This window comes from Pholcus phalangioides, unplaced genomic scaffold (assembly GCF_987345545.1).
Source record: "Pholcus phalangioides strain wild (caught in Gottingen) unplaced genomic scaffold, Ppha-v1.0 ptg000029l_1, whole genome shotgun sequence".
Lineage (NCBI taxonomy): Eukaryota > Metazoa > Arthropoda > Arachnida > Araneae > Pholcidae > Pholcus > Pholcus phalangioides.
Window position 1 is genome coordinate 1,534,429 of NW_028301619.1, and position 12,072 is coordinate 1,546,500.

Sequence of the window (12,072 nt, forward strand, 5' to 3'; positions counted from 1 at the left end):
TTTATCAATGAAGCACAATTAATGCAATAGGTTTACAAAATAAACTCACAAGCATGTAAAAAAATAAATCGCAAAGCATAAATGACAAAAATTTATGGCAAAAAAATCCCTCCAAAAATTTTTTTTTAAACTTGAAATCGCTGCGACCACCACCATTGCAGAAAACCAATTTTCAAATAATTAGTAGTAGTTGTCGGCTTCAAACAGCACTCTTTTTGGTTAAAGATTCACTACTCTCAAAATTCAAAATTTTCTCATCCTCCAACTACTATTTCACATCACATAACCTTGAGTACCATCCTCAAATGGTAGTTCGCGATTCCTCTTAACCCGTTAATGGGCAATTAAAAATCACTAAACCCCCTTTCATAATGCCATATCTTTTTTTATTGAAGTAGTCTTTCTTCCAATTTCCAACAGGTGCAAACTAGGGGGTATAGGGAAAAGTTTTCCATTGACAAATCAACTTTACAAAACATCTGGGCTTGTCAATGCTGAAATAATAGGCTTTTATGGAAGCGCGATACCTTGTCATTGCTTAAAGGGTTAAATACCGGTAGTGGAAGCGGTTTTAGGCTTTAGAATGGGTAGTTAATTTAGATCATAGTTTCTATGCACTGCAGAGATAGTTGTGCCCCAGAATTGCAAATTTTACAGTAATAAGTTATTTTCATAGTTTGCCATTCAAATGGTTAATGTAAAATTTTATACTTCAGGCAGCTCATGGCTTCATCACTAAACATAAATGGGCCAAAGATATTGCAGCCTTCATCAATATGGAAGCATGTGGCTCTGGAGGAAAACAAATGCTCTTCCAAGCAAGTAAGTATAATGTTTTATTTTTATTTTTTTCGGTATATGGAGGTATCAATTTCATTAACACTAGAACTACTGGAGCGGTCTTTTTGACTGCTATTTCAAAAATTCATGATACTGCTTTAAATGTTGATATATTTTTAGATTAAACCAAGTGCCATAAGAACTAGGGTTGCCTATTTTGAAATATTGTCATATAATGGTTTTAGGAAAATGGGGGCCTTCTCTGTGTGTGTGTGTGGTCCCAACCCAGTGAAAAATATTATGTTCATATTTTTTTGAATTTACATTGTGTATCCTCCAACCAGGGGTACCAACTCATAGGGTTACCAGATTCGAAAACTGCGAAAGGAAGATGTCTGCACGCGTACCCTTGATGACATCATTTTCCTCAATCTTTTCACAACAGAGTTAGCCACTTTTCACCGAAAAAAAGAAACCCACCACCACAATAATTTTTCCCAACGAAATTTGATCGAAAGGAGAACTATTTATGAAAAGATCACAGACTCCTGCAATTCAACATTTAGTTTAACACAAGGGTTTCCAAATCAGATGAAAATTGGTCATCAGGCTGATAAAAACTCAGTTAACGTACATGCGAGTTGTAAATAGAGGCGAATTTAATGATGGGCACACCGAGCGTGCCTTTGGCCCCCTACTTTACACTTTTTTCCTAATTTAAAGGGCCTAATATTAATTTTTTTTATGCCCGGGCCGTCAACTGACCTTTATCCACTTCTGGCCGTAACTTAATTTGGAGCATCTTCACGATACTGATTGTTGACTTAATATCAACATCTTGTACGCCATTCTTGATGTTGCGTAAAAAAATCCCATTTTTAGACCTCTGAAGTTATTAAAACATTTTTGTCTCGAGTCGCTGTTATGATCGCAATAGGAGAGGACGGGGTCTGGTTCCACGGGTGGTGAACGAGGAAAGGTGGCGAGTTTACTCTTTTTCTGTTAAAGAGAGTGGATACCAGCCCCAGGCGATAGTAAATTTTCGTTCGTACTTGCGACCCGGGTTGCTACATACCGTGATCAGATCCAAAACTGGGGGTGGGGGCCAATGCCTTATACTGCGTTTTTGATGGAATGGTATATTTAAGAAAAGGCAATAAAAATTCCTTTGCAAAATTATCGAATTTCACAGTCAAGGGGCAGTAAAATTACGTTTCCCCTCCAAAAAAAAAAATTGTGTTACGGCCATATGGTAAATCGGGTGCCCCAGGTGGGGGCGAATTCACTGTTTTTGTTTGTTGAAAATTACGAGAGGAGTCAGCGCTAATTTGGCGCTAAAATAGAAAGGATGCAGCATCCATAAACTCTGTATCAACTGCATTTATAAACCCCATATCTTGTTGATTTGATTTTTGTGTTCATTTTATTCTAATTTTCTATATTTCCCGATATATTTTTATCGATTTTTGCATATTGCTGCATATTAGGTCAATTCATATTATAAATTATATATTTTTTTTGTAATTTTTTTATATGCCCTTTGTCAGCCATCTTGAATTGACTACCGCAAAACGGCGATTCCTTGGCGCGAAAAAAAGTCGCCACGTTGGTGCTTACAAGGTTCATGGGAAATTTACAGAGGAAGGCCGCTGAGTCTCTTTTTCTGTTAAAAATTATGGGGGGGGGGGGGGGAAAGGGCCAAAATTATACTGTTTCCAGGGGTGGGAACACTGCGCCAAAATTAACATCTTGCGCCATCCTGCTCCGATAGTGTATTTTCGTATTTTTCTGTGCCAAATAGCTAATTTTGCTTCGTACGCCAAAAATTTTTTGTTCCTGCTCACCGCGAAACGATTCTTTCTAAGACTATGTTTTATTCCACTGTACGCCTTATTTAAACTATCTGCCTTTCCATTGCGAAACCCCGATAATATCCGTGATTGTGCAACTAAAGATAGTTTGCAATAGTTTCTCAGCTTTAAAGCGCAAATGCGAATCAGTTGCCGTTTAAAGATCAGTCGCCACTGGGAGCAGCAGAAATTACTGTAGTCGATCGTCATTGCGTCAAATCCCGATGTTTCGTGAAAAAAAATTTCATTCCGGAAGTGAAAAGTGCATTTTTTCAGAATTACGAATGCTAATTTTAGCCCCATTCACATGTGCAAGATTGGGGGTCGCTTTGGTGGTAATTACCGGCATGACAACTTTTTTCCCCTCGTAGGGAAGAAAAAGGTGGGAGAGAAGCTCATCAAAAAAAGCTCATCTTTCTTGGGGTGGATTGGAGGTCGACACCGACCTTCTCTCCCATAATCCTTTGCGCCGCGGAAACTGCTATAAGCTCCTTCGTCAACCATCTTGAATCAATCACTTCCGTTCAACCTACGTAACCAGTGACGACTTCCGGAAAGAAGAGGGGGGATTACAGGCATAAACTTAATGTCATGTGAACAGTTTGTAGCAAAAATCCCTGTTACAGGGAACTTCCCAGGATGTTTTTTGTACATGTGAACGGGGCTTAGAAACTTTGCCGAATAACGAGTGTCAGATTGCCAATCTCGCCAAATAATGAGTACTTAATCGCCAAACGTCGTGTTGATTCTTGCGAAATTCTCTTTCCAGATGTAGTTCCAGACAGCCAATAGTGCCCTCAGTAAGCAAAAATCATCTTAGACTGGTGTGAAAAATTTTATGGCAGCCTCTCTTTCAAACAAGGTGTCAAAAGCCTGAAATACCAAAAACAAAAAACAAGCTGATGAAAAGATGTTTGATAACAAAAGACAGTGCAGTTGTTTTATTTTGAAAAGGGGTGAGGGTTAACGAAAATATTCTTGTTAATTTCCCTGCTCCAATTTATAAATATCTGCTCCAAATCCTATATTTTGCTGCTCCAAAACTGATCCGAATCCTATATTTTGCTGCTCCAAAACTGATCCAAATCCTATATTTTGCTGCTCCAAAACTGCCCCGGATCCTGAATTTGCTGCTCCAAAACTGCTCAGAATACTAATTTTGCTGCTTCAAAGCTGCTCTGAAATGGACTTTGTCACTTCTCACCCCTGTGTTTCTGGGTAAAGGAGTAAATGTGTGTGTTTTTGCAGGGGTGTATGTTGCGTGTAAAAAAAAGAAAAATATATATTTTTACAAATTTTTCTCTCAAAAACCAAACAATTTCAAAACTGGTTTATTTTCTCCCTCACCCAAGGACAGTATTATTATTGTGCCCCCCCCCCCCCTGTAAAATAGTACTCACCCACTTTTCCCAGTCCAGCCATAGGTGGAGATACTTGAAGGTCTTTATAACGGGATTCAACTGCACAAATACAATGCAGCAACAGGCAAAATGGTCAACTAGGTGGCTGAGAAAAAGATGCCCATAAAAATATGGATGTCATATATTTCAAAAATACAGCAACCCAATTAAAAATGCAATTAACAAAAATTATAAACAATATATACACATGATAAAATATTATACAATGCCCATAATGTATTTATGGTTGTCTTATTCTAAGTATGGATAGCTTCTCAATTTACCCCAACATGTTTATCGTATTTCTTTTTAAACGTGTCAATCATGTTACAATTTACTACCTCCAGGGGTAAGCTATTCCATTTATTAACAACCCTATTGGAGAAAAATTCCCTGGGACACCATAACCTTGCATTGTCCCTCACCAATCGATACTGGTGTCCCTTTGTAAAAGCAGTCAATTGGCGGTGTACTAAAAGTTCATGGTCCATCCCATTGAAAATTTTGAACACTTCGATCATATCTCCTCGACACCTGCGTTCATCCAATGTAAAAATATTCAAAAAATGAAGTCTTTCTTCATAACTCAAGCCCCGTGTGCCAATAAGGACACACGTAGCTCTTCTCTGCACCCCTTCAACCAAGTCTATGTCCCTCTGTAGGTATGGTCTCCAAAACCTTACAGCATACTCCAGTCCAGGACGAACTAAGCCTCGAAAAGCGAAAGGACGACTTTAGGAGAAGGGGAAGAGACCTTTTTGAAAATGAGACCAAGCATTCTATTCCCTTTTTTTACCACCGCTGAACAATGTTCAGAAAACCTAAGCCGCTCGTCAATGAGAATTCCCAAATTGGTGACCCTAGTTGCATCCGGGATAGTGACACCATTCAACTCGTAAGAGAACTGTGGGTTGTTCAAACCAAAATGAGCGACCATGCACTTATAAACGCTAAACGTCATGCTCCATTCATTTGCCCATTCTGCAATCCTGTTTAAGTTGGTCTGGAGCAACTCCCTATCACATTGATTCCCGATTACTAACATTCGCTTCACATAATCTGCGAATATGCTAGTAATCCCATCGATACCCTGATTGAGTTTATCGATAAAAAGTGAAAAAAATATGGGCCAAGGACAATGCACTTGTGACGCCTGTCCAACCAGAGAATTCCTCGTTCACCATAACTCGTTGCGACCTATCTCTTAACCATGATTCTATCCAATTCAACAAGTTGCCCCCAATTCCAATCTCGTGTAAACGCTTCAACAGTTTACCATGTTGGCCCTGATCGAATACCTTCTGGAAATCTTGGTAAAAAACATTTACATTTTTGCTCTTACCCAAAGCCTTAGTCACGTGATCATAGAAGCAAAGGAGGTTAGTTACACGACTTCCCCTTCCTGAACCCATGCTGATTATTCAACAATACATTATTCTCATCTATCCACTTCACAAACTGCCTTTTGATAATTTATTTCCAAACTCACTGGACGATAATTGGACACAGCTTCTCTACTATCCTTCTTAAATATCGGAACAACATTAGCAAGTTTCCAATCCCTTGGGATGATACCCTCAGCAACACTACTCCTGTATATCTGTGCGACTGGCCCCAGCAATTCATTAGTACATTCCCTGAGGACCCTGGGATAGATATCATCTGGTCCTGGTGCTTTGCTTGCACATACATTTCTTAGAAGATTTAGGACCTCCACGTCTTCTACTTGAATATCATTGAGGGTTTTATTTCCCCATGCAACACCCGCATATCAAATATCATTATCTCCATTAAAAACCGACGCGAAAAAATCATTGGAAGCCCTACACATGCCTACACTGCTCTCTACCCTAGAGCCTCTTATCAGGAGGCCAACTGTCCCCTTACATCCATTATTGACATGTCGAAAAAATGATTTTGGGTCAGAGATAATGTTATCTGCCAACCTAGATTCAACTTCTCTCCTTTTTGCTATCCCTTATCGCTCTCTTCAACATTCTTCTTTTATCAGTTAATAATGATAGGTCACCTCGTCCACTTTTATACCCTCTTTTCTTTTCAAGATAAAGGTTACGCACGCTATCCGTGAACCATAGAGGGTGCGATGTACAAATACACTTTTTTCGAACAAAGGGTATGATGTCGTGCAAAACAGGGGACAGCTTCGTACTAAATTCTTCCCATTGACTTACCACCCCTACTGATTCCGACTGGTCTTTGAAAACTTCCGCTAACCTTCTTCTCAAAATATCAAAGTTGGTTCTCCGAAAACAAGGAACCAATCTTTTGTTATCAACCTTACCCGAGGAAAAGTTACAGTGAAATCTGACGATACGATGATCACTGGAAGAAAACTCTTCCCCCACCGAAACATGTTCAACTAGATCCTCAGAACTAGTAAGAACTAAATCCAAAATAGCAGTACCCCTAGTGGGTTCTGATACATGCCGATACAAAAAATTTTTGAGCACCAACTTAAAGTCTCTTTCATACTGATTTCCAGATAAAAGGTTCTCCCAATCAATGCCTGGGTAATTGAAATCCCCTTGTATGAGAACCCTCTTACGCTTACACATGTAGGAAATTTCATCATGCAATTTGGCGATGTAGTTTGGATCCCTGTTTGGAGGATTGTAACAAACCCCAACAATAAGTTTATAACGTCTTTTGTTCTCAAGCTCAACCCATATAGTTTCAATATCACTTCTCTGCATGTTACACTCTCTAGCCTTCAAACGTGATTTCACATATATCAACACTCCACCCCTTTCCCTATCAGATCTATTTCTCAAAAAAGTATCGTATCCTGAGATGTGTAAGAAAGATTCATCCCCATCGTTTGCCCAAGATTCTGTAATGGCTATAAAATCCCGGCCCTCCACAACTATCGTAGTTTCTAAAAAATCTTTCTTATTACCCAAGCTCCTGCCATTTATTACCATACATTTTAATTTGCCCAATGATTTAGTGTCAATCAAGAAGCCATCCAAGTCAGAGGTGGGTAATTCCCTGTCAGTACTGTTGTGATTATCATTAACTAACCCGCATTCCCGACTACGTGGTCTGGGAGTAAAAAACCTGACTTAAGACTATCGTAATGAAATATCTTCATTTATCCAGTTTTTCCTATCTTTTTTAGGTTTAAATAATTAGGTATAATCCGCATTGACATGAAATTTTATAGATGTCCCAGTTGTTGAGTGTGTCAATAGGATCTTTTAGTTGAGAGAAACGAAGTTTATTGACGGGGCTGAAAACCATAGAAAAATTGTATTTTCAAAGGATTTTAGCAATGCGTTGGCTGGTTTTTGGGAAGAAAGGCAAAATTATCATGTTTTTGTGTTCAGGTTTAGGCTTGGTTGCGGTAGTATTTTTAATAAGTTTGCTGTGTAGATTATCAATGAGAGAGCTGCAGTAGCCACTATCGACTGCTATTGCTCTTAGGATATTCAGTTCAGCATCAAGTAGCGTCTGTGAAGAGCAGATATTAATGGCTCACTTCACGTATGTATAGAACGAGGCATACTTTTGTGCCGGAGGATGCACAGAAAGGTTGTGAGGGGGTAGAGAAACAGCAAACAGTTTGCAAAAGACAGTGGTAGAGAAAGTTTGTTCGTGTGACCAATACGTCCAGGAATGGAATTTGGTTATTGTTTCCTTCCTCTATAGTGAATTGAATGCAGGGGTCAATGGAATTGGGGGTATTTAGAATATGGTCAATGTTAGCGTTAGGGTCAAGAAGGACGAAGAAATGGAATTCGGTAAGTCTTGTCTCCAGACCTCGAAGAGCGCCTTCTACAAGGACATTCGTAAAAAAGAGACTTTACGTCAAAAGAGGCCATTTTTGTGTTGACAGGGTTGACGATATGGAGTTTTTGTGCGAATTCAACTGAATTTCTCGTAGTGTGTGTGTTATTGCAAGAGAGTGGTGAAAATATTGAAACTCTTATTGGTTCACTGAGCACCGTGGTACTTGCGAGCAACTGGTTGAAGATGCCTACATTAATTGAATATATATTATAAGGGAAAAATGGAAAAGTTAAAGTCCTCATGATTCTGCACAATTTCCTGACAAAAATGTAAGCTATATATTGAATATAGTTACACATTTCTGATAAATTCATGCATTTTTGTAGTGTAAGCATTTTCTTCAATGATAATTTATACAGAATCTTCAAAAACAATCTAGATACAGTGTTTTGCAGCTCTCGCATACTTATAGTCAAAAAAGTGTAACTAGACTAGTAAAAGATTTTATTTTTCTGTTAGACATATCAATAAATTCATAAAACTTACATTTAATTTTTTTTCAATCACATCTAAAATTTATTTAGGAAAAATTTAAACAGGGTTCGCACATCCTTACAAACTCCTTAAAAACTCCTAACCTTTTCATTTCCCTCTGGAAAGGCCCTTATAACTCTTTATTTTTTGCAGCCGCGCCTGAAAAAGTTTTTTTTTTTCTCTGAAGGGATGATCTTTCTTAGAATATGCATTCCCCATGGTGATGAATAGCATTGCCTAGAAAAATAAGAGGAAGCTTCCCCCGAATATAAAGAGGAAGAAAAGAGAAAAAAAAAACGCTCTCTCCCTTTGTAATAGGAAATGTGAAAGTAGGGGATGGTATTGGAACATCCAATGGTTGTGCATACCTGCCAACCGTTACGATTTTGTCGTATTTAGTAAATTAATATGATTATACGCTTTTGCTTCTAAAAATACAATTTTCTACCGAATCGCTAGTTTTGACTTGTTTTCCTGCCTGTAAAACTTGTAAGTTATGAAGTTTGCCATGACTCCTTAAAAACTGCTCGAAACTCCTTAAAAAGTCCTTACTTTTCATTTTGAAAATTTTGTATGAACCCTGTTAAACTCCATTTAACTTGGGTAACTTGAAACAGTAACAATATTTAAATTAAGTTTTTATTAATTTATGCAACTAAAAACATAGTTTTTTTTCTAGTTTAAAACCTGATATACGACTCAAATATGAAATTGATTGAATAAATATGCATTCTACTTCAGGCAATCACCAATTAAGTCCTTGATATTTTCCTTAAATTCAATCTTGTCCAATCTGTCTTAGAACCAACTCAAATTACATTTCACTCCAGTTCAATCCTGGATGTTATTGCCGCTTCCAATCAGATCCCAGTTCTTGACACCTCCATCTTCAAGGGTTGCTCGGGCCACAAAATCCCCTTCATTGATTTTTCCCTCCAGCAATCTATTGACTTCTACAAACTTGCCACCAAATCAGCTAACCCTTATGTGAAATATTCTTTGTTCCCACTTCTCAGATTTCTTATCGCTATTTTTCTCCAACAACATTCATACCTTGTGGACCACTTCCAAATCTCGACAATCCTCAAATGCTTAACTACAGTTCCCAGTAATAATGTCTCATCTAAGTACATTTACAACCCATGAATCAATAGAGATATCATCCATTGAAAAAGAAAAATTCACCATACCACTTTCAAATACAAAGTAAACAAATTCCATTCACTTAAATCTGCAATTTTTGCCTACACCCAAAACTTTGAAGACCTCATTTCTTTTCAAAAACGAAATATCTTTACCAAATTATCTCAAATCCAATCCTTCAAAGTTTGGAAACTTTCTCCATCTCAAATCAGCTGGCCCTCCCCCATCTCTCAAAATTTATACTAAAGATGTCTTTTCTCCTGCGGATATCGCCACTGAGTTCAATTTAGCATTCTGCTCAGTTTCCTCATTGGCCCCCCACAATATTTATTCAATGACTCCATTTACAGCTCTAACCCAATCTTTATGTCTAGGGAGGGCATTATAAAATTATTGAAAAAACTCAAACCTCTCTTTTTGGGCCCGGGTGGAATCCCTAACTACATTCTCAAATTCTGTGCTGACTATCTTTTGATTATTTTGTCTACCCTCTGATTGGAAAATAAACAAAATCATTCCAATTCACAAATCTGGTCCTCATACCGATCACCTCAATTTCAGACCTATTGCAGTTACCTCATCTTGCTGTAAGATTCTTGAACACATCATAGCAAAAGAAACTCGCATCCACCTTGACTCCATAAACTTTTCTTCCCTAATCAGCATGGCTTTATATGTTTTCTTTCCTCCTCCTCTCAATTTGGTGCTTTTCATTCATGACCTCTCGGGAGCTGTCGATAAAAACTTACAAACTGATGTCATTTTCTTAGATTTTTCAAAAGCATATGATAAAGTCCCCCACTATAAATTACTATTTAAACTTTCTACACTCTGCTTAAATGTTCAATTGTTTAATTGGTTGGAAGCCTTCCTAAAATATCCCAAACATATCAAAATATCCCAAATATGTCCACTTCAAAAACCATGTGGTGTCCCATGCAGACGACCCCCCAAGAGTTGGGTCAATGACCTCGAGTGTGTCACATGATCCCAAGTACTGTAGACGACCGTTATTTGGAAAACAGCAGAGAGTCACTATACACGAAAGCGTGAGGTTCAAAAACAACAGGTGAAAACAGAGTTTGAATTATTTTTGGAGCAAGGGATTATTCAGCCCTCCAAAAGCCTTTGAGCTCACCGTTACATATTGTGCCCAAGGCAGATGGTACTGTACGTCCTGTCTGCGATTATTGTTGTCTAAATAGTGTTACGGAATTTGATTCTTACCCGATACCACATATTCAAGACTTTTCCCAAGAATTGCACGGTAAGTGTATTTTTTCTAGACTAGACATCTTCAAGGCATACCATCAAATTAGCATTGCCATGGAAGATATACCAAAAACTGATGCTTCAGAGTTTCTGCAAATGCTGAGAACTCACATCCAATTTTTCCAGCCATGACCAATCAAACGACATGGAAGACGTCCTACATTTGTTCACCATGATTTGAAAGCTACTTCCCACATTTTCGTAAGAACTGATAGGGTGAAACGTTCACTGGAACAGCCATTTGAAGGGCCATACAGAGTGATCAGCCAGACCAAAAAAATGTTCACTGTGAACATATAAGGGGAAAAATGGTCAGTGTCAGTCGATCTGCATAAACCTACATTTCTCGTCAATCCGACGCTGGAGCCGGTACCCATATCTCCAAATGCACCAACTGCAGTTCCGACAGACCCACAACTGATTCTGCTGATCAAGTCAGAACCACTCGTTCTGGACAGACTGTCCACTTTTCAGATCGTCTACAGTGCTCGTGATCACTGATGCAACTCCATAATACGTGATCACCTCTTACTACTCGTGATCACTGGGGAGGGAGTGTGTGGTGTCCCATGCAGATGACTCCCAAGAGTCGGGTCAACTACTTTGAGTGTGTCACGTGATTCCGAGACAACCATCGTTTGGAAAACAGCAGCAGAGGGTCACTATACACGAAAGCGCGAGGTTAAAAAATTTCTATGTCTGTCTTCCTTTTTATTAACCCAGATAATCATTATGTGTCATCGTATAATAAATGTTTATTCCGAAGCAGTGACTCTGTGTGGTGACTCCACAACCACAACTCTCCATTGGCTAACGTAAATTCTGGGCCCCGCAAGGATCAGTAATTTCCCCACTTTTATTCTTAATGTTTATTAACGACCTCTATGAAACCCTCAACTGTATCACTAGACTTTTTGCTGATGATTGCGTAATCTACTGCACCATAAATCACGAGTCAGACCAAGAACTTCTCCAACAATCTCAATTCCATCTCCTAATGGTGCTCCACGTGGCAAATGCCTCTCAACATCTCTAAAACGGTTCTCTTGAGAACTTCATGTAAACTTTCACTTTTTGAATTTTCATACTTTATCAATAACTCCTCCATATCCCAGGTTTCTCAATATAGATACATCAGTGTCATCATCTCAACACTGCTGCAATAAACACATCGATTATATCTACCAAAAATGTCTCAATAAACTCTTTTTCCTTTTGCTGCAACCTTAAACACTCTACTCATGATGTTAGACTCCTCTGTTATCAAACCTACATTTTTCCAGTCCTCTCCTATGCCTCTGAAATTTGCGACCCTTACACTGCTAGCAATCGAGAAGCTGGAA

The 12,072-nt window shown here is 38.5% G+C and overlaps 1 protein-coding gene across 3 annotated transcripts in view; it reads left to right on the top strand.

Moving 5' to 3' along the window:
- LOC149067563 (endoplasmic reticulum metallopeptidase 1-like) overlaps positions 1-12,072 on the top strand; it is a 226,376-nt gene that overhangs the window by 19,558 nt on the left and 194,746 nt on the right. For all 3 annotated transcript variants that reach the window (XR_016195341.1, XM_089252576.1, XM_089252577.1), the window contains exon 3: positions 717-822. Coding sequence is in view for 2 of the 3 variants with exons in the window: in XM_089252576.1 (XP_089108702.1) it covers positions 717-822 (106 nt within the window). In the remaining variant the exon portion in view is untranslated. The remainder of the gene's footprint in view (positions 1-716; positions 823-12,072) is intronic.